At 48.6% G+C, this 22425-nt stretch overlaps 1 protein-coding gene and 1 pseudogene across 5 annotated transcripts in view; both read right to left on the reverse strand.

Moving 5' to 3' along the window:
* Positions 1 to 997: 997 nt before the first annotated feature.
* On the reverse strand, positions 998 to 1603 carry LOC120246232 (annotated as a pseudogene).
* The window catches only part of ADAP2 (ArfGAP with dual PH domains 2), a 33525-nt gene continuing 12660 nt past the window's right edge, over positions 1561 to 22425 (reverse strand). Inside the window, exons 6-11 of one of the 5 annotated variants that reach the window (XM_039253652.1) lie at positions 16979 to 17125; positions 12653 to 12736; positions 9709 to 9771; positions 8402 to 8479; positions 7527 to 7755; positions 1561 to 1645 (exon numbers count right to left, since the gene is read on the reverse strand). In XM_039253652.1, the coding sequence (XP_039109583.1) occupies positions 1632 to 1645; positions 7527 to 7755; positions 8402 to 8479; positions 9709 to 9771; positions 12653 to 12736; positions 16979 to 17125 (615 nt within the window). In that variant the 3' untranslated portion in view covers positions 1561 to 1631. Of the gene's footprint in view, positions 1646 to 5695; positions 6298 to 7526; positions 7756 to 8401; positions 8480 to 9708; positions 9772 to 12652; positions 12737 to 16978; positions 17126 to 22425 lie in introns of those variants that run through there. The other 4 variants (XM_039253643.1, XM_039253674.1, XM_039253657.1 and 1 more) reach the window with 4 other exon arrangements.

The following is a 22425-nucleotide window of genomic DNA, read 5'->3' on the forward strand; positions in this document are numbered from 1 at the left end:
AGTATCCAAGATGAGCAGACCCCCTGCAGACCCACACTAGAACTCGTAGTAAAGGAGAAAAATACATACATTAACCTTACTGAGATTTAGTGGGGGCAGCATTACCTAGCCTATCCTGGTTGGTGTATGATTACCTGGATTGTGTCCCCTGGTTTCCTCATTTGTCATAAACTCAGCTTCTCCATGTCTGTCTTTTCTGAAATACAGACACAATACCAAAGACACATGCTCAAATTTTCCATCTTAAAAAATAAAATTTTTGAAGGGGCGTCCGGGTGGCTCAGTAGGTTAAGCGGCCAACTTCGGCTCAGGTCATGATCTCACAGTGCATGGGTTCGAGCTGACAGCTCAGAGCCTGGAGCCTGCTTTGGATTCCCTGTCTCCCCTCTCTCTCTGCCCCTCCCTCGCTTCCACTCTCTCCCTCAAAAATAAATATTCAAAAAAAATTTTTTTAATAAAATCTTTGAGAGAAGCATTCTCTAGCCACCTCTCCTTCCCTTTTCTACAAGACACCCAAGTTTCTTGAAAGAGCAGATTAACCAATGCTCTTCGAGTGTTTTCTTGGACACTTCTTGTAAGTTTCAGGCAAAAAACATGCAATGGTTACCAGTAAAGGGGTAGGGGTGGAAGTAGTGAGCCCTAGATATAAAGACACACGAACAAGACTCATTTTCTGTCAGAGAGTCTGGCATCAGTGTTAAATTCAAACGAATGTGTTCATCCACATTCCTGTGACGCCGGGAAAGGACAAGTTCCTGAAATCTGTGCACTGTATGAAGTGGCCATATGACTGCCATCAACATCTACCAGGGCTGGGCTTTGATCTGACGGGATTCCTTCAGGGACAAAGTATATTTTGTCAGGGGAAGGAGAAGTCATTAAATGTACATCATCCTTAGTTCTACACCACTTTAAATGAATTCAAAATATCCAAACATAAGCCAAAACACCCTATTTTAATATTCATTCTTACACTTATTTATTGAGGAATAAACAATTTCATTGAACTCAGACCAGGAGTCCACGGGTCTCGAGGGCTTCTGTGTGTTTGTCAGTCTTCTTCACGTTGTTTTTGGCCTGTTTCTTTAGCCGCAGGAGATGCTTTTTCTTCCAGTAATGGATCTTGGCTTCTCCTTCCTCTTCTCCCCCAGCGTGGCTTTTACAGCCTGGTGCTTCAGCCGACCTCGTGAGCCAGGCGCCCAGGTAAGCAAGCTTCCGTGTAGGCTTCAGATACACTAGCTTGAGGCCAGCAGGAACCACCATCCCCGTTTTCTTGTCATAGGGTGGCAGGATGCCATCTACCACACAGAGGCGGTCGGGGGCAGCCTGGCTCCCAGCGCGCCGCACACTGTCCTCCCGTGCGGCTGGGTTCTGGGGACGGCCACGGATCAGTTGGTGTTCAGCTGCTGGTGGAGGAAAGCCAAGTACTTAACTTGTTTTCGTAGAAATTTCCAGATGTGCTGATGCCCTCATAGAACACTACAGCCTTCCAGGCCAGCAGCACCTGGTTAGCCACAGCGGCCTCCAGGTGGCCCAGGAGATGGCCCCGGCCACTGAGCAGCAGGACCCGCCCCTCCTCCATCTTCAGCAGCCGCCTGGGGAAAACGCCCCATTTTTAATGCCAACCTTTGTCACCAACAAAAATCTGCAAAAAACAAAAAAAGTTGTAAACCCTGACCTCAATACCTTAAGAAGCCTTTACTGGCACTGTTAAGAGAATGGGGAAAAACCATTAACAGATTGGGAGAAAATATTTGCACATCCCATGTTTGTCAAAGGACTAGTATCTAGAAAGTATAGAGAACTCTTGGGGTGCCTGGGTGGCTCATTCATTTGAGCATTCGACTCTTGATTTCAGCTCAGGTCATGATCCCAGAGTTGTGGGGTCAAGCTGCACCATGGGCTTCACACTGGGCATGGAGTCTGCGTAACATTTTCTCTCTCTCTGCCCCTTCCCTGCTCACATGCACACTGTCTGAAATAAAATTTAAAATTTAATTGGGGCGCCTGGTTGGCTTAGTCGGTTAAGCATCTGACTTTCACTTAGGTCATGATCTCGCGGTTCGTGGGTTCGAGCCCCGCGTCGGGCTCTGTGCTGACTGCCACCTCAGAGCCTGGAGCCTATTTCAAAAAAAAGTCTGTATCTCCCTCTCTCTCTGACCCTCCCCTGCTCATGCTGTCTCTCTCTCTCTCCCCTAGAAATAAATAAAAATATAAAAAATAAAATAAAATAAAATTTAAAACAGGGGTGCCTGTGTGGTTCAGTCAGTTAAGCATCCGACTTCGGCTCAGGTCACGATCTCACGGTTCGTGGGTTCGAGCCCCGCGTCGGGCTCTGTGCTGACAGCTCAGAGCATGGAGCCTGTTTCGGATTCTGTGTCTCCCTCTCTCTCTGCCCCTCCCCTGCTCACGCTGTCTCACTCTCTCTCTCAGAAATAAATAAAACATTAAAAAAATTTTTTTAAATTAAAACAAAAAAGAATTCTCAAAACTAATAAACAAATGATACAATTTTAAAAAATGAGATATGGGGGTGCCCAGGTGGGTGGCTTAGTCAGTTAAGTGTCAGACTTTGGCTCAGATCATGATCTCATAGTTCATGAGTTCAAGCCTCACACCAGGCTCTCTGCCGTCAGCACAGACCCGCTTGGGGTCCTCTGTCTCCCTTCTCTCTTTCTCGGTCTCAAAAATAAACAAACATTTTTGAAAAATGAGACACAGGCACAGTCACTTCTCCAAAGATGTAAAGTTGGCAGACAGGCACATGAAAAGATGTTCAGCATCATCAGCCACTAGGGAAATGCAAATAAAAACCACAGAGGTAAAACTACATATCTATTAAAACCATTAAAATTAAGAATACTGACAATACCAAGTGCTGGTGAAGATACAGAATAACTGGAAGTCTCCGCCTGGTTCTGTGGCACAATAGAGCATTGGACTTCGAGGCAGAGTAACTAGAACTCTCATACACTGCTACTAGAAATGTGAAATGGTCCAGCCCCTCTGGAAAACAGTCTGACAGTCTGTTATAAAGTTAAACGTACATCTACCATGTGACCTGTTTCACTTCTGTCTATTGTCGTGTGTATCAATAATTCGCTCCTTTTTGTTGCTGAGTACGATTCCACTGGGTAAACAAACTGTGGTGTATCCATCCGATGCAATACTACTCAGCAACAACAGGGAAAGAATTGCTGATACACGTGATAACTTGGATGAGTCTCACAGACATTTTACTGAGTGAAAGAAGCCAGGCTCAAAAATTGCATATTGGATGATGCCTTTTATATGACATCCTTGAAAATATAAATCTGGACTGATGACAAACTGAGCAGTGGTTGCTGGGTGGCAAGGGAAGGGTGTGTCTATAAAGAGGTACACTAGGGAGTTTTTAAGGTGATGTAACCATCCTTTATTCTGAATGTGGTGGTATGAATCCATATATATATACCAACATTTATAAAACAATACAAAACACAAGTCAATGTAAAAGAATGTAAAAAAAAAAAAAAAAGGCTTGTCACTATTTCAAATGATTTATCTGGCATTCCAATGATTTTAATGCCTTAAAGCAGTGTACTCTAGTAAGGTGGGTAAGAGGTATGGTTTTCTTTTCTGGACAGGAGAAGGATGTTTAGGGAAGCGGAGGTGGCGGGGCGCCTGAGTGGCTCAGTTGGTTAAGCATCCGACTTTGGTTCAGGGCATGATCTCGCCGTTCCTGAGTTTGAGCCCTACATCGGGCTCTGTGCTGACAGCTCAGAGCCTGGAGCCTGTTTTGGATTCTGTCTCCCTCTCTGTCTCTGCCCTGTCCCCACTTGTGCTCTGTCTCTCTCTCAAAAATAAAAAACATTTAAAAAGTTAAAAAAAAAAAAAAAAAAAAAGGAAAGATGAGGTGGGAAGTAGAGCTGGGGTGCGGACCCACAATTACCATGACTGTGATGCTTGTGATTAAAGCCCTGGACTCCCAGTTGGTCTCTCTGCTTCCTACTCATATGCTACACTGTGTTGTTTTCCTCAATTTCAAGTCTAATCATGTGACTTTCTTTCTTAATGCCAAGTAGCTTTGTTTACTGCCTGTGTACTTCTTACTTCCTCTCTAGACAGAGCTCACGGGTAGCTTAAAAAAAAAAGGGGGGGGGGCAGATGAGTAGAGCGACCCTTAATATACCACCCAGCAGGTATTGAAACAGACATTTTCAAGGTGAGTTAGGAGCCAGAAGAGGGAGCACCCACATCGTATCTGGCCTGTCAGGAAGCCTCAGGAAAGACACTCCAATAACTCTGCTTGCCCTCTGCGGGATCCAGAGGAAACCCCCATAAAAAGTAGACAACAAGACCCTCCCAACCCTCTGGGTCTCCACCAAAATGAAGAGAGAACAGTAAGTATCTTTTTGCACATCACTTTAAGGACAAAGAATCACAGAGCAGGGACTTCGGGGATCTATTTCCCTAACATTTCAGCCTTTCCACATTTCTTTCAGTTCCTCTTTCGCATCTAAGGGCCTTTGAAGATTTTCTTCCCTCCGATGAGCGTTTTCCTCACCCTCTTCCCTTCGACTAACCTCTAAATACCTTCAAGGTTTCAACTTAACATTACTTTCTGAATGTTTGGAGAAAATGGAGGCTCTCCTCTCCCCCTTGTTGAGAGTAACCCTATGTTGCCTGCTCCCACAGCAGCCTGTACTGTCCTTTCTGAGCACGCATGCCATTGTCCCCCCTGTGTACGAGCTGCCTTCCAGCAGCCTGTAACGTGTGACAGCAAGTACCATCTGCCCTGTGCCCAGGGCCTGGCACAGAACCCGGCACTGGGGAGCTGCTCAGAAGGACGTGTCGCTTCCATTGCATTTCAGTAGTCAGTCCAACTTCCTCATTTGAAAGCGAAAAACCAAGGCACGTAGGTAGGAAAGTGAGTTGTCCAGCAATCTCAAGTTCATGGCCAGGCCAGAGCAGGCATGCAGATTGGATGGCGGTCTGTCTGCCCTGGGGTCCAGTGGAGTTCTCCTTGGCTTCCTTCTTTCCTCCCAAAGCAGGACAAAAATCAATTCAGACATTGTTTTTCTTTTATTATCATTATCTGGGTTTTCATTTCTTCTAAAATGTGCACAAAGATGGGACTTTTCCAAGGACATTTTTGATTCATGAAAAACATGCTATTGAAGGGTGAGAAGTGGATGTTCCCTTTAAAAATTTTCCCCACTTCCCACTTTTAAGTTTGAACATTTTTGAATCTCTAGAAAATTTGCACAAAGAGGACAATAAAGACTCATCAGGATTCGTCAGCTGCTAACATGTTCACAGTGGCTCGCTTTCTCTAGCTCTCTCCCTGTATATATATTTCCTGTCTTCTGTATGTGTACATAGACTATATATATATGTATATATTCTCTAGATATACATGTACACATATACTTAGTCTTTGCTGAACCATTTCAGAGTCAGGTATAGACTAAAAATTATTATACTTTACCCCTGAACACTTCAGCACGTATCCATTAAGAACAAGAGCAATCTCCTACAGAAATACAACATAATTATCAGGCTTACAACACTCGGCTAGCATAGATCCAGACTCAAACGTCCCCAGTTATCTCCACTATGTCCTTGATAGCTGCTTTGAAAGAATCCAGGAACCAGGGGCGCCTGGCTGGCTCAGTCAGAAGAGTGTGAGACTCTTGATCTCGAGGTTGTAAGTTCGAGCCTCACATTGGGTGTAGAGATTACTTAAAAATAAAAATCTTTAAAAAGATAAGTAAATCATAAAAACCCAGGATCCAATCAAGAATCACAAATTGCACTTTCTTGCTTCCTTAGTCTTTTCGAATCTAACACATTCCTTACTACATTATCTTTCATGATACGAACACTTTTGAAAGGTCCAGTCCAGTTGTTTTAGAATGTCCCTAATGTGAATTTGTCTGATCAGTTCCTCATGGTTCCATCCAGATTAAACTTTTTTTCTCTCTGAGCAAGAATGCCACTTGCGTGACACGGTGGGTGGCTTTCCACTGCAGTGCCTTCATTTCAGATGTCCTGGGCCTTGAGGACATGTGCCAGATCCCCAAAGCCCCCAGGGCTGGGCAGTGGGAAGGCCCAGGGAGCCAACAGGTAAAGGTCAAAGCTTCAGTCTTGGGCAGAGTTCATGGCCAGCGATGGCTGTTGACTATGGGGCCCTCCAGCTGGGCAACCAAGGCCAAGGTAAGAACATGTCCTTCCCACCACAAGCTCCAGGTGACCAGTGGCCAGCTCCTCAGCTAATGGGTCACCTGTAGCCGTGGCCACCCTCTGTTGATGCAGCTGCCAGAGGAACAAGAAGAGAGTGCAGGTGATAACCACGGCAATGCAGTCCTGCCGGAGAGCAGGGACAGCGAGGGGACAGGGGCACAATGACAGAGAACCGGAACGCAAAACCGACCGAAAGGGTGCAAGGCAGAGGGGACACACACACATCAGAGGAGATAAAAGCAGAGAGTGAGACACAGAAATATCAAGACTCAGACACACAGGCCCACAGGGAAAAGAAAGCACCAGCTGATGCCCTTCACTAACAACTTCCAAGTATGTTTCTCAGGTTCTTGGCTTTAAGATTTTGGAAAGTGAAGGGGCACCTGGGTGGCTCAGTCAGTTAAGAGACAGACTTCTGGACTTGGGCTCAGGTCATGAACTCACAGTTCATGGGTTTGAGCCCTGCTTTGGGCTCTGTGCTGACAGCTTAAGAGCCTAGAGCCTGCTTCAGATTCTGTGTGTGTCTCTCTCTCCCTCTCTCTCTCTCTCTCTCTCTGCCCCTCCCTCCCCTGCTTGTGCATGCTCTCTGCCTCTGTCTCAAAAATAAAAAATAAACATTAAAAAAAAAGATTTTGGAAAATGAAAAGAGTATTTTATAGTGGTCAGACTCAAAGGGCACGAGGGTTTCTCCCAAGGGCCCATGAGGGGTCACCCACTCACTCATTCTGTACTTTTCCAAACACAGAAGTTCTCTCTGGTGCCCCTAAACCAGGCTCTGGGCCAGAAGTTTCCTGCCCTGGCTCAGAATGTCTTCCCGTTTTTCACAGGGCTTGTCAGCACAAAGAAACCTACTTGTAGCACATCTGGGGTGAAGAAGGGGGGAGAAGCAGACAGAAGGGAGGATCCAGAGAAAAGACGGCCACTAAAAATAGCCTTCCGTCTGTGAGGAGGGAGGAACCTACCACCCAGGGAGCTGCCCAGTGGGTGTGACCTTAGCTAATAATAATAGGCCAGGGTTTTCTCATGGGGAGAGGGACTAGAAGGTGGGGGGGAGGGGAGGGAAGCTGCTGGCTCCTGGACTCAACGGTTCTGGGATAGGGCTCCCCACAGAGGAGCTCTGCATGGTCAGAGAGGGCTTTCTGACAATAATGTGCACTGTCTGTACTTTTCTTTGGGAAAAGAAAAGAAGAAAATGGAAAAAGCCAGGACCTCAGCTTCATGGCTCATGGCTAAACACCATGAGGCCCCTTTCCACCCCCTGCCCTTGGCCAACAGAACCAACCCCAGGCGGTGCGTCTTACTGAGGAAGTTGAGGGGCGTCAAGGGGCGGGAGAGGACATCCTGAAAACTCTCCAGCCATTCCCGCTGCTCCTTCTCGCTGGGGCAGGTGAAGATGAACCTCCGCTCGGGGGTGACGATGGTGAGGCCGGCTTTCCAGCGGTTCCCTCGGATACCCTTGGGCAGGTCTTCATAGACATCGTACCCCTGCTCGCTGCTCCCAAGAAAAACCTGGCCCTGCTCAAAGGCGTCCTAGAAATAGAAGACACGTGGTCATCGGAGGCCACGCCTGGGGCAGAGGGACACCTGCAGCCATGACATCCCCAGGCTGTGTTTTATGTGCGTGTCAGGGGTCTCTGGCTGCAGGGAATTTGAAAGAGTAAAGAAACCACAATATGAATCACACATGTGACCTGTTAAAAAATACTTACTATTTATGGACAGCTTATATGTCCCAAGAATTCAAGGGTTTACCTTAAGTAATTCCTATAATCCTCATGGCAACCTCTGAGGAAGGCTTATTTTCCAGAGGAAGAAACAGGCACAGAGAGTTAAGTGCTCTGCCCAAGGCATACCACTAAGAGGCAGGCCTGAAAGTTCTAAGAAGCCCGCAGTCCTACCACTGGCCTCCTGGTGATAAGTGAGCCCTGGAGGCTGGAGGACAAGAAACGGCCAGCCCAGCTGTTTAACTACACTGGCAGCATTTAGGATACGCGGACTTCCTGCAAGGTGCGAGAGAATAGCTCCCCTCACAGGGGATGACTTAAGAGGCAAGCAAAGGAGGAGGTGTGTCACTCGCCAGGTTTCCCCAGCCCTGTGGCTTCCCCATGGCCCCCCGCTAGGACTGACCCCCTCCTGTCTGGGGGTGCACTGGAGAGGGGCCAGCAGTGGCTCTTACCAGTGGGTTCTTGTAATAGAGCAGCCTCCGCTCCTGGGGATCCAGGGCGAACCACCTTTTCTTGAAAGGTTCTCTCTGCTGCAAAAGAGGGAGCCTCATACCAGGGTCAGCCAAGCAGTGGTAGGGGACGGGGCGGGGGGGGGGGAGCACAGAGGTCAGAGAGCCAGCCTGGACTACACCTTGGGAGCCAGCCAGTCCCTTCCAGACACCCCAGGGCTCCTCCCTGAGGCTCTGCCCACCCTCTGAACCCCCTGCCGGCTACCCCCTGTGCCTCTGGGTGCTACCGTGGGTAGGAAGAGGTGCCCTCCACTTTCTCAGGTGGCGGACAAGAAGTCTCAGAAAAAGGAACCTGGGGAAATCAGTAGCCGCTCCTCAGCAAGGCCGAAAGCGCTGGCCTTGGCGGAATTGTAACCGAGGTCAGGGGAAAGAAAGCCCCTGGCAAGAACCTCTGCGGACTGGCTGTGCCATTGGCTGGTGAAGGCAGAAAACAAAACGTGCAACCCTTCTTCTCCTTTCTAAGCTGCCTGGGGGCCTTCTTTCAGGCTGACTGCCCAACTCCTTCCACCGCAGTCTTGACAACCATCTTGTCAACACACTACACCTTTAAAACATAAAGCACTGAATTGCTGCTGCTTTGGGGATTTTGTTTTATTTTTTTAGGAGGCTCCCTCTGCTTTCCCTTCTCCCCCTTCTCCCTCTTTCAACCACCAGAACCCTCACCAGCCAGACTTCTGGCCTGAGACGCCCTCACCGCAGGACTCCTGGGGAGGCCCAGGAGTGGCCAGGCTTCCCTTCCTTCAGAGGAGTGCAGATGAGCAGCGCTGGGAGCCCGTGGCACGTTTAGGGAAGGAGAGCAGAGGCTGACTTGGAGGGAGGGTGTGTGTGCTGGGGAGAGTGCCTGCAGAGGTATGTTTTCTCAGACCAATCACAAGCCCCTGTCTCCCTCGGATGGTCCTGGTGGACCCCCCAGCACAAGGCACCCAAGGGTTCTGGAAAGTGCAAAAGCTGTCCTCCAAAGAGTCCCTTTTCAGTTCTGCTGCCCCAGGCACTGGCTCCATTAGAAGGAGTTAAGGGGAAGGAAGCTGCTGGTGATGCTGACAAAGGAGGAGGCCAGGAGGCGAGCCGGCAGGTGCTGCACCACACACCTGTCTTCATTTGGTCTTTTGCCCCCAAGCACTCACAAACATTGGGTTACTTCCCTTTCTCTTCCCGCCCCCCGGGGCCCCACTTTCCTACTTCCCAAATTCTGAACTACCGCCTGCTGGAAACAGGGCCCTGTGAATCGCACAGAGAGCGGTGAGATGTACCTTTGGACCCGTCTTTTCCATGAAGCCCTGTTTGAGGTAGTTCCTGGTGATGAGGGGCACGAGCTGGGGGAAGAGAGACATACAGTGACCCCCCGACTCACATGCCAGGGGTTCAAGGCTCCCCAACAAAGGGGAAGTTTGGAATGGGGAAGGATGTGTGCTCATGGTTCACGGGGTTATATTTGGAACGTGGGATGCATGCAATATTAATATTTCAACAGAGGCAGACGACAGCATCTCAGATGTTTGCAGCACTTACCAGCAGAGTCGAATTTCGGTGTAAGGACCTAGTCTAAGGATCCCTTCAGTATCCCCAAGAGGTAGACATCGGCAAGGCTCCGAGGAGACCCTCCTGGTGCCATCAGGGGACATACTCTGAGGGTCTACTCTGTGTCAGGCTCTGGATGAACTTCTCAACCACCCTGCGAGGTGGGTACGTTCATCTTCGTTGGACGTCTGAACAAACCAGGCCCCAGCGAAGTGGTGGGGATTTTCCCTAAATCATGCCACTGGCGGGTGGGAAAGTTGGGATTCACACCAAGGTCTGCAGACACTAGAAGGACACTAATGGTGCTCCTACCACTTCACCATGACACTAAGTATTCTCATGCCAGAGCCCTCTGACCAGGCCCCTGGCCGAGACCTGGTCCTTGACAGGGATTCTGACGCAGGCCCACAGGAGATGGTAGCAGAATAGGCAAGTAGAGAAAGCTCTGGACTAGGAGCTGGGAGACCTGGGTTCTAGCTGCAGTTCTGATCTTGACAAGCTGTACAATCTGGGTAAGACCTTGTCCTTCTCTGGGCCCATTTCCCTCTGCATAATGAGGAGACTGGATTGTATAATCTCCAGGAGCCCTTCCAGCTTGCCAACTGATACCTAGAGAAGTTTCCAGGAATGAACGCTGGCCCCCTATACCCTAGCGGCTCAATCTGGCAAGTCTAGAGCTTCCTAGGACAGCCGAGGCTTCCCAGAGCAAAGGGTTGTTCTCCAGAGCTCCAGAGCTCAGGACAGGGCAAAGGGGAAGTGAAGGCTGGGACGTCTGAAGGGAAGAAAATGGTGAAAAAATAAACCATGCCACTCTCTTCTCCCTAAACTACATTCTGCAGGCTTTAGTTCCTTCATTTGGGATAAAAAGTGCCAAGCTGCTTGATAGTGTGAACCTGGGCCAGGGCAAGGCTCGGCTAGGCCCAGGGAAACAACTGGAAGAAGGAAGATCACATGGATGGAGCGCTCCTTGCTGAACCTCAAAAGCCTTGGCTCACTCGAGTCTCACAACAGCCTTGGAAAGTAGGCGCTGTCCCCATGGTGACAAGAGGAGGAACCCAAGGCTCAGAGAGGGGAGGCGACGTGACTCGAGGGGCCACGCGTTTCTTAGTCTAGGACCACATTCCACACTGGAACTCCTCGGCTGTCTGGCCTCTGCATCCCTAAGCTCGAGGCAGGTCCAGGCGGTTGCCCAGAACCTCACACCACACCTGGACACGGGGTGGGGAAAGGCAACAGAGAGATGAGCGTGGGGAGGAGAGCAGCGGTGGGCGAGGGGAGGCTAGAGGACATTGAGGAGTTGGCCCAAGACCGAGTCCCTCTGCAGGGGTCAGCAAAATTATAGCACCAGGCCAGTGACTCAGGCTGAGAGTCTGCACTCTGTCCTCCAAGATCCCCAGTCAGCAGGGAGCACCCACAATGGCCTCCCGTTCTGGGTGCTGACTCTGCAGACCCAGAGGCTCTTGCCCCAGGCTTGGCTGGAGTCACTCCCAGGGAGCTGCTATTTTGGTGCATTGCCCAGCCTGGAGTGGACACCCATTTCCAAACTTAGCCCCCTGCAAACCTTGGAATGAAGGAGAATTGAGGCTTTCAAGGGGGGGTGGTCTAACAGTTTGGAACAAGAAAATCCCAGGGCAGGGGGGCGCCTGGGTGGTTCAGTCAGTTGAGCATCCAACTCTTGATTTCGGCTCAGGTCATGATCTCATGGTTTGTGAGTTCGAGCCTCACGTCATGCTCTGTGCTGACAGTGCAGAGCCTGCTTGGGATTTTTCTCTATCTCTATCTTTCTCTCTCTCCCTCTCTCTCTCTCTCAAAAAAAAAAAAAAATCCAGGATTAATATGGTGCCTGCACCCCCATAACTTACAAAGTCCTCTAAGAGCAGGGCCTAAAGCAGACACCAGACCATAGGACCTCAGAGCTGGAAGGGACCCTGAAGATGACCCAGACCCACCGCATCTTACAGATGTGGGAACCGATGCACGGAGAAGTGGCATGACCAGCAGCAGGCAAACAGCAAGTTAGCGACAGGGCACCTGTGAGAACCCAAGGTGGCATCATCTGCCCCACACACCTGAGAGTCAGACACCCCACATGTCTGAGGACAACCAAACTGAAGTTCTCAGGGTCACCGTTACCTTGGCCCCAGAAGGCAGACTGTTCCTGTCAGAACGGTAATGGAGAAGATCCCATCACCTTCCCAAGACCAGAACACAAAGGGGCCAAGGAGGACACTCGAGTGGGAAGAGCACCTTTGGGTATTGACTATGACCTTCCTGGGACTTGGTTTCTCTTCAATAAAATGGGAATGATCACCCCACCTAACTGCCCGATGCAAGGGATTACTAGATAAAAGGGGCTCAAAGCACTTTGTAAACAGTACATTAAGGATCATTTGCACATTTCAGTGGGAGAAGGAGTCAGAAAGAGAGGCCCAAATCCCAAGCCCCTTGACACTGGGGACAGTGGCTATGCGTCCCTGAGAGAGAGTCTGATCTTGCCACGTGTGAGGCTATAACTCCCTGAAGAAAGCCTTTGGTTTCCGTCTGAGTTTCCACCCTCACATCTCAAGGTCTTGTCCACAAAGCTAGCCTAGCCTCTGAGTATTTTGAGGGGTCAGCAGACAAGAAGCAGAGGTGGCAGGGGGGAGACTCAGAAGGTGGGGTCCACATTTAGCTCACCTCAGACTCTGGGAGCTCAGGAAAGGCCATTTTCAGGTATTGCAGACGGGCTGCTCGGAGGGCATTGAACCAGTCCACTATCTCCTGCAGAGAAAATGGGGACAGACAGCCTGTGAGACAGAGTAGTGGGGGGTGGAGTCTGCTGGCAGGGAGCCCGCGGGTCTTCCATTCAGCACATGCACACCCCTCAGTTCTGCTCAGCGCCCGCCTGTGTGCTGATCACAGAGCCTGGGGACTCCCCTGAGCAGGTGGGAAGCCACTGACAGGGAGCCGTCCAGAGCCCTAGGGAAGGAGGAAGGTGAAGTGCGCTAGAGTTGGCAATGGCCTAATATGCTAAGAACCACCTGACAATCTCTTTAAAGTGCAGATTGGGATGGCGGCGGGGGGGGGGGGGGGGGGGGGGGGGGGGGGGGGGGGGGGGGGGGGGGGGGGGGGGGGTGGGGGCTGAGATCCTGCATTCCTAACAAGCTCTCTGGTGATGTGGCACTGGCTGGCCAGTGGGACATCACTGGGGGAGCAAGTGTCCTCAGATGTCAAAGATGGGCCGTCAAGTGGGGGCAGGTGCACCTGGGGATTCTCCTCCAATAGAAATGCTCATGGCCTGACGCGCAGCTCGGGGCCAAGCTGGCCTGGACTTTTGCACGCCGCCGGGGAACGCACCCTCAGCGGTGTGGGTCACCCATCTAGCGGGCTCTGCCTTGGCTTTGCTGCTCTGCAACGGGTCCTCCCCACAGCAGCCAGAGCGATTTTCTCACTGCAAATGTAACCGAGCCCAGCGTAGAGCCCCCTCTACCCTCAGGAGAAAAATCTAAGTATGACGACTTTGCCCTCTGAGCTCCCTCCATACAAAACCATCTGCCATCCTCCCCGCACATTCCGCCCGGCAACCCCTCCTCCCTCACCCCACACAGAGCTTCGGCACACCCCCAAGTTTAGTGTAGTTGTTATAGTGGCTTTCTGCTGAGCCCAAGCCCTGCTTCTATGAGAACCACCCCCACCTGTTCTCACCCACTCACTGCTCACCCACAAATGCAACCACATTTGCTGCTTGGAGCTGCCCCTTCTTGGCCACAGCAACTGGGCCAGGGCTGGGCCCATGTAGAGGCTAAGCGGGGCGTACCAGTTTCCTTCTCCCAAGAATTTGGAATGGGGGAACCAAAAGATTGTTCAAATAGTTGCAGTGAGGCACCTTGATATAATACGGTGATTTGAGAAATTCATTTGACTATGGTTTCCCAAGAATGCAACGTAATTACCATTTCTGTCTCGCCAGCCAGGCACGTTGGCCTAGGGTTCGGAAATAGTATTCCAGAGGCCAAGCTCTCTTGTCCCGGGAGCTAACCACCTTCTCAGCTCCCGGGCACTGAAGGCACGGGGGCGTCCCAGAAAAGACTCACCCAGACCTTCACTTTGGCCGCTAACTGGAGATCGTGGGGCCAAATCCAACCTGCATACATGTTTGTTTGGTTCCTGAAGCTTTGTTTGTGTCAATCCTCTATACAGGTTTTCCTGCTTTACAGCCTTCTAGCCGTCCACTTTTCTTTTAGTTTATTTCTTTATTTTGAGACAAAGAGAGAGCGAGTGTGCAAGCAGGGGAGGGACACAGAGAGAGAGAGAGAGAGAGAGAGAGAGAGATGCAAAATCCGAAGCAGGCTCCAGGCTCCAAGCTGTCAGCGCAAAGCCTCACGAGGGGCTCAATCTCACAAACCATGAGATCATGACCTGAGCTGGAATCAAGAGTCCGATGCTTAGTGGACTGAGCCCCCCAGGCGCCCCGTCCACCTCACTTTTAAATTACCTACTGGCTCCTGCAGGCAGCTTCTATTTCCGTGTCTCTAACAGAGAAACCGTGGCACTGAAGGAAAGAGATGGCCAGATGCCAGCTGTCAGATGCTCTAACCGCGCAAATGGGAGGGGCCAGATACTGTAAGTATCACAGACCTTGGACACCTCAGCAAGAGCCCTCACACAGTGACTGGCACAGCGGGGTGGCCCCTGGCATCCAATGCGGACATGGGGCAACAGCAGAGAGCCCCCCAGGGACCAAGAACCAGGGCTCTCCTCCATGTCTCCCAGTCCCAAGAGTCTGGTAAAACCAAGGGAGGAAGTCAAGAAAGAGGGCTGATCTTAGATTTCTTGCCACTTTGGAGAATGGGGGTCCTTGAATTTAAATGTTTATTTATTTTTATTTTTGAGAGAGAGAGAGAGAGTGCAAGCAGGGGAGGGGCAGAGGGCAAAGGGGAAACAGAGGCTCAGAAGCGGGCCCTCTGCTGCCAGCACAGAGCCCGATGCGGGGCTCGAACTCATGAGCTGTGAGATCATGACTTGAGCCAAAGTCAGACGCTTAACCAACTGAGCCACCCAGGTGCCCTTGAGGGTCCCTGAATTTAGAGAAATAAATAAGCACAACATTTACTTGCACCTCTGGTGTTATAGAACAATGTGCCGCTGTTAAGAGTGCGCTCGCTCTCTCTCTCTCTCTCTCTCACACACACACACACACACACAGTTCTTGACCCATATTTGTTGCCCTTAAAATAAACACCCCTGTCTATTTCCCACTCATGCTCCCTTTGGGCTGATTTGAGTGTCCTCTCTTTCAACACATTCCCATAACTTTTAAATAGAAACTCTTTCCTCTGGAATGCCTTTTTGACTGCCCGTCCCCCCAGACTAGGCTACTTACATGTTTCCTGTGTGACCGCAGCACAACTGACAGCCCGTCACACGGTATCGGCAGGTGCCTCTCCCCCATCTGACTCCTTCCCCAGACTGAGACCCTCGAGGCCCACCCACGGCTCTGTCCTGCTCACCACCACACTCTCTAGGCCTACAGCAGTGCTCTGTACGCTGCAGAGGCCCAATAAGGATCCACTGAGAGCGCACTCATGAATGAACAAGTGATAGAGATGTGAAATTGCCCGTAAGATTTTTTGCCTTTTACATCTGCGACCATCATGAGCAAATAAATAATTAGCAGCGGTTAATGTTTGAAATGCACTTCACCGTACTGAAATGCTTTCACATTCACGGTTCACGGTCACTCAACCCTCAAAACCCCTCTGAGAGGCGGGTGTTCTGATCTACACATAAGCAGATGGAGGGGGGAGGGGGCGTGCCCCAGTAACACAGTCCAGAGTGGAAGACCCAGGGCTCCAGTTTCTGATCCCGAACCCCTATTCCTCAGACTACACCACTGGGAACTCTGCGCAGACGCTGAAGACAGCACTCCAGTGCTAGGGCCACTTGGGAAGATCTGGTCCCTGGGGCAGGTTCCTAGCCCCTGCTGCCAAGGACTCTCCTTCCAGCAGGGGCACGCGGGGTGGTAACTTGGGAACCAGAGTCTGGGTTAATGTGCCCAGGCCTCAGGGACACAGGGTTAAAATGTTTCCAGGGTGGTTTCGAGGACTGAGAAATGGTGAATTGCATGGGGCACCTGGGTGGCTCAGTCGGTTGAGCATCCAGCTTCGGCTCAGGTCGTGATCTCACGGTTTGTGGGTTCGAGCCTCGTGTCGGGCTGTATGCTGACAGCTAAGAGCCTGGAGCCTGCTTTGGATTCTGTGTCTCCCTCTCTCTCTGACTCTCTCTGACCCTCTGTCAGCCTGGAGCCTGCTTTGGATTCTGTGTCTCCCTCTCTCTCTGACTCTCTCTGACCCTCTGTCAGCACAGAGCCCGACACGCTTGAACCCACGAACTATGAGATCATGACCTGAGCCGAAGCCGGATGCTTAACCAACTGAGCCACCCAGGCGCCCTAACAGAGATTCCAAAGTGGGGTTTGAACTCACGAACCTTGAGATCATGACCTGAACTGAAGTTGCACACTTAAGCAACAGAGCCACCCAGGGGCTCCCTGATTTCTTAATATGCCTAAGGATCACCTAGAGATCCTGTTAAAATGTAACTTCTAATTCAGGAGGCTCAGGTGGGCTGAGACTCTAATCTAGCAAGCTCCCCAGTGATGCCATGCTTTTCGTATAGGACCACCTGCCGAGAAGCAAGGCCCCAGAATTCACTGCCACCAGATCCTCCATCCATTCCTGCCCCGCCTGGATCCATCATCTCTGGGCATAGTCCCTCCTACTAACCAGACTCCCCTGAGTGGCTGTGCACTGTCCAGACACAGCCACCATACCTGCCGGGTGTCTCTCCTTAATCTTGTTTGCCTTCCTCATACAGCCATTTTAGACCGGAACGTGACAACAGGCGAAGGCAAACGGCAGCAGCAAATCCCAAGGGGCAGCTGAGCCAGGGCGCTGGCGGGTCGGGCCTGCAGGGTCCTGGGGTGCGGGCTGGAGGCTGCTGTAGCAACACGGGTCAGCTCACCTTCCCACTTTCGTGGTACACGAACAGGTTCCTGATGCGGCCCTCTCTCCTGTAGGTGATCTGCAGCCCGTGGGGGTTCCCTATCTTCTCTGTCTCGAAAGTGGCATTCAAGTCTTTGATGCTGATGACAGCTTTGGGGCCTTTACCCTGAAAGAGAGGAAGCAGGTGACATCTCACCACCTTCACCAAGGCCTTAATGCCAACAGATGACCTATCTGTAACCTTTCATGGCTTTTCTATGTTCTTTCTCTAATAGCAAGGCGCACAGAGGTTCCGCTGCTACCCTGCATTTCGGTCATGCCACCGTTCCTACTTACTCAGACTGGCTTTGCCGAGCTGGAAAGGGGCTTAGACAGGTATGAACTTAGGACTCGTCAGGCTTTTTAGCCACAGATTTTTTTCTGAAGCAATTCCTCTATGGAAGCCAGACCAATAAAACAGATAAACAGATGAAAGCAGGTGTGGGGGTGTCTTGGGGAGCTCCCTCCCATGCTCCACTGTGTTGCCAGGGTCTGGAACACAGGTTAAGCAAGGAAGTGAAAAGGGTGCTTTTCTTCGTAATTGACGAGAAAGGAAAATGACACTTTAGACCTGTGCCAGCCATTAACCGTATGTGGCTATTTAAATTAAAATTAAATAAAAATAAAACTTCAGTTCCTTATGCCTAGCCCCCTTTCAAGTGCTCAAGTAGCCACATGTGGCTGGTGGCGAGGTATTGGACAGGGCAGACACAGAACGTTTCTGTCACTGAACATTGTTCTATTTACTGGATAATCTTCTTTAGAGGGAAATTTGGTCGTATTTGCTAAAACGTTCAGTATTTTGCCTTGAGTCGCAGTTTCACATCTAAGAATCTATCCCAAGGTAGTAATCGCATTACTGTGCAAACATGTATGCCAAAAGATGTTTGTTGCTGTGCTTTTAAAACAATAGTAGTAGTGGTAGTTGTGGTGGCGGTGGTGATGGTGGCGGGGGAAGAGGAAGAGGAGGAAGGAGAAGAAGAAGAAGAAAACTATTATTTAAATATATATATATATGAGGGAGGGGGCGCCTCCCGAGGGAGGCTCAGTCGGTTAAGCGTCCGACTTTGGCTCAGGTCACGATCTCATGGTTCATGAGTTTAAGTCCCGCGTCAGGCTCTGCACTAACAGCTCAGAGCCTGGAGTCTGCTCTGGATTCTGTTTCTCCCCTTCCCCTGCTCATGCTCTGTCTCTCAAAAATAAATAAACGTTACAAAAATGTAAATATACACAAGGGATAATGGGTAAATAAATAAATAATGGCACATTCATACAGTGAAATACAAAGAATTTTTATAGGGTAATTTGGATCAATATTTTTATATGAAAAAAGCATCCATGATATCCATGGGTGAGAAATATCAAGTCCCAGGAAACAGGATGTAGAATAGGAACCTACTAATATAAGAAATTATACATACAGACACAAAAAAGTATATGTACCTTATTTCTATACATATATATAACATATGTCAATTTGAACGTGCATAAAAATATAGACACGTTTACACCAACACTCTTAACAATGGTTTTCTTAAAAGACTACTGGAAGACTTTCCTTTTTTTTTTTTTTTTTTTTTTTTTTTTTTTTTTTTTTTTTTTTTTTTTTAATGTTTACTTATTTTTGAGAGACAGAAAGAAAGAGACAGAGCATATATAGAAACCAACTTGACAATAAACTATTTGTAAGGAAAAAAAAATCAAAGATGTAAAAAAAGAAAAAAGGTATAGGAGCAATTCCAAATAAAGTTAAAAAAAAAAGAAAGAAAGAAAGAAAGAGACAGAGCATGAGCGGGAAAGGGCAGAGAAAGAGGGAAACAGGATCTGAAGCAGGCTCCAGGCTCTGAGCTATCAGCACAGAGCCTGATGCAGGGCTCAAACTCATGAACCGTGAAATCATGACCTGAGCCTAAGTCGCACACTTAACCAACTGAACCACCCAGGCGCCCCTTCCTTTTTTTAAAGTTTATTTACTTATTTTGAGAGAGATAAAGACAGCCCTAAATGGGGAAGGGGCAGAGAGAGGGGGTGAGAGGGAGAATCCCAAGCAGGCTCTGCACTGCCAGCTCAAAGTCCCATGTGAGGCTTGAACACACTAAGCTGTGAGATCATGACCTGAGCCAAAACCAAGAGTCAGGCGTTTAACTAACTGAGCCACCCAGGTGCTCCTGGAAGACTTTCCTTTTTGAATATTTATTATTAGAAATACTAAAAGCACAAAAAAAAGAGAATCTAATTTTGTGAATAGTCTTCCTTGTTCTAAAAGAAATACAGTATTATGAATAAAGGCAAAAATCCCTTTCACCATTATTCACTCTATCCCATTCTCCCATATTCCCCCCAGGCAATCACTGTATGAGTCTGATGTTTATTCTTCTAGCTCACTTTTTATTTTTTTAAAATTTTTAATGTTTATTTATTTTTGAGAGCAGAGAGAGAGTGAGAAAGAGAAAGGCGGGGAAAGGGAAGAGAGAGAGGGAGGGAGACACAGAATTCAAAGCAGGCTCCAGGGTCAGAGCTGTCAGCACAGAGCCTGGCGCAGGGCTTGAACTTATGAACTGTGAGATCATGTCCTGAGCAGAAGTCAGACGCTCAACGGACTGAGCCACCCAGGACGCCCCTAACTTTTTATACTTTTACACACATATACCTATCTATGAACAATACACAGTATTGTTTTCTGTGGTTTTAATGTACATAAATGGCATCATACTATATGTATCATTCCAGATCTTGCTTTTATCACTCGACACTATATTTTTGAGTTCTATTCATGTTGAGATGCAGCAACCTAGTTTGCTCTTGTGAATGACCACACCAAAAGTTACCAGTCTATTTTCCTGTTCACAGATATTGAAATTACTTCTGATTTTTTGCAATCGTAAGTGATGCTACAGTCAGCTTGTGTCCTTGGCACACATATGTGAAAGTTTCTCCAGGTCACAGTATATATTTAGGAATGGAATTGTAGATCACAGGTGTACACATCTTTGACCTACTGGAAAGTACCAGATTATTCTGCTGACTGGCTCTCCATAGTGGCTGTACCAATATTTACTTCAATATAGAATACCGAACAATAGAAATGAACACCACACTCGATAACAGAGGAGTGGTCCTTTCCCTATATCCCCACCAACGCGTGACTGTAAGATTTCAATTTTTTCCCAATATGATGGCTATGAAAGTGGATATCACTGTTAATTTTCATTTAATCAGCTTTACTGGGATAGAATTTATAAATAATAAATGGCACTCATTTTAAGAATTTAGGTTGGGACGTCCAGGTGGTTCAGTCGGTTAAGCGTCCGACTTCAGCTCAGGTCATGATCTCACTGTTTGTGGGTTCGAGCCCCACGTCGGGCTCTGTGCCGACAGCTAGCTCAGAGCCTGGAGTCTGTTTCAGATTCTGTGTCTCCCTCTCTCTCTGACCCCCCCTGCTCACACTGTCTCTCTCTCTCTCTCTCGGAAAGAAATAAAACATTTAAAAAACAATTAAAAAAAAGAATTCAGGTTGATTTTTGACAAATGGATATACCCACGTAGGCACCACCACAATCAAATATAAAACATCACTATCACCCCAAGACTTCCCTCAACCCCTTGGCAGTCAATTCCCCCCACCCCAGCCCCAGACAATCATGTATCCCCTTTCTATTGACACAAAGTGGTTTTACCTGTTCTACAACTTCTTATAATGAAATTATATAGTGCACACTCCTGTATAAGGCTTCTTTTGCTCAGAATAATATCTCTTAGATTCATCTACATTGTTGCGTTTATCCGTAGTTTGTTTCTTACTGGGAGTAATATTCAGTCTATGGCTATATTACAATTTGTTCATTCGGCTGTGGATGGACATTTGGGTCCTTTCCACACTTTGGTGATGTTTTTATGCATAAAGCATCTATGAACATTTGCATCCAATTGTTTTTTATGGGCATATGTTTTTATTCCTCTTCAGTGAATACCTAGGAGTGGAATGGCTGGGTTATATGCTTATGTGTGTATCTACCTTTATTAAAAACTGCCAGATGGTTTTCACAAGTGGTTGTATCATTTCACAGTCCCATCAGGAGCGTATGGGAGTTCTGGTTCCTCCCTGTCCTTGTCAATGCATGGGGTCGTCAGCCCTCTGAATGCCAGCCATTCTGGAGAGTGTGTAGCATATATCTCATTCTGGCTTTCATGTGCATTTCCCTGACATCCAGAGAGACTGAGCATCTCTTATCTTTTTTTTTTTTTTTTAATGTTTTACTTATTTCTGAGAGAGAGAGACACACACAGCGTGAACAGGGGAGGGTCAGAGAGAAAGGGAGACACAGAATCCAAAGCAGGCTCCAGGCACTGAGCTGGCAGTCAGCACAGAGCCCGACGCTGGGCTCAAACCCACGAACCGCGAGATCATGACCCAACCCGAAGTTGGATGCCCAACTGACTGAGCCACCCAGGTGCCCCTGAGCATCTCTTATCTTGATCAGGCATGTTGGTTTCCTTTTCTATGAACTGCCAGTCTATTTTCCTTACCTATTTTTCCAACGGATTCTCCTTTTCTTTTTGCTTTGTAGGATTTTATTTTTTTAACGTTTATTTTTGAGAGAGAAAGAGAGTGAGTGGGGGAGGGGCAGAGAGACAGGGAGACACAGAATCTGAAGTACGTTCCAGCCTCCAAGCTGTCAGCACAGAGTCTGACACGGAACTCAAGCCCACAAACCACGAGATCATAGCCTGAGCCAAAGATGGACGCTCAACAGACTGAGCCACCCAGGCACCCCAACGTTGTAGGGTTTTTTTCTAAAAATGTGTCCTGGGTCCTATTTTATTTTGTCCTATTTTATTATGTTGAGTTTCACTTTCTTTGTACTTACTCTTTTGTATTACCCAAAATTTTTACATAAAGATGAGTTACCTTTACAATTTAAAAACTTTCTCTTTGGGGGCACCTGTATGGCTCAGTAGGTTAAGCTTCCCACTCTTGATATCAGCTCAGGTCGTGATCTCACGGTTGTGAGATCAAGCCCCACGTTGGACTCTGCTCTGAGCGTCCAGCCTGCTTGGGATTCTCTCCCTCTCTCTCTCTCTGCCCTTCCTCTACTCGCATTCTCTCTCTCTCTCTCTCAAATTAAATAAATAAACCTTTAAAAAATCCCTTTGCAGAAAGAAATAAAGAACAAAAGCAACTCATTCCGTGTTTAGACCGTGTGAGACTGAACTGGCTTAGGACTGAGAAGCAGACGCTCTTTTACCAGCCAAGGAGGAGACTCTCCTTGAGGCCAAGTCTCAGCAGCTGCTCCTCTCTCTGCAGCAGCCTCTTCTTCTCCTGCCTTTTGTACCTACAACTTTTTCCAGTACTTTACGTTGAAGACTGAGAAGAAATCCCTAATTCTCACTTGGAGGGTTAATACTCTTCACCCACCACCGTTTTTC

The sequence above is a fragment of the Hyaena hyaena genome, unplaced genomic scaffold (assembly GCF_003009895.1).
Source record: "Hyaena hyaena isolate Hyena2069 unplaced genomic scaffold, ASM300989v1 scaffold_10, whole genome shotgun sequence".
NCBI lineage: Eukaryota > Metazoa > Chordata > Mammalia > Carnivora > Hyaenidae > Hyaena > Hyaena hyaena.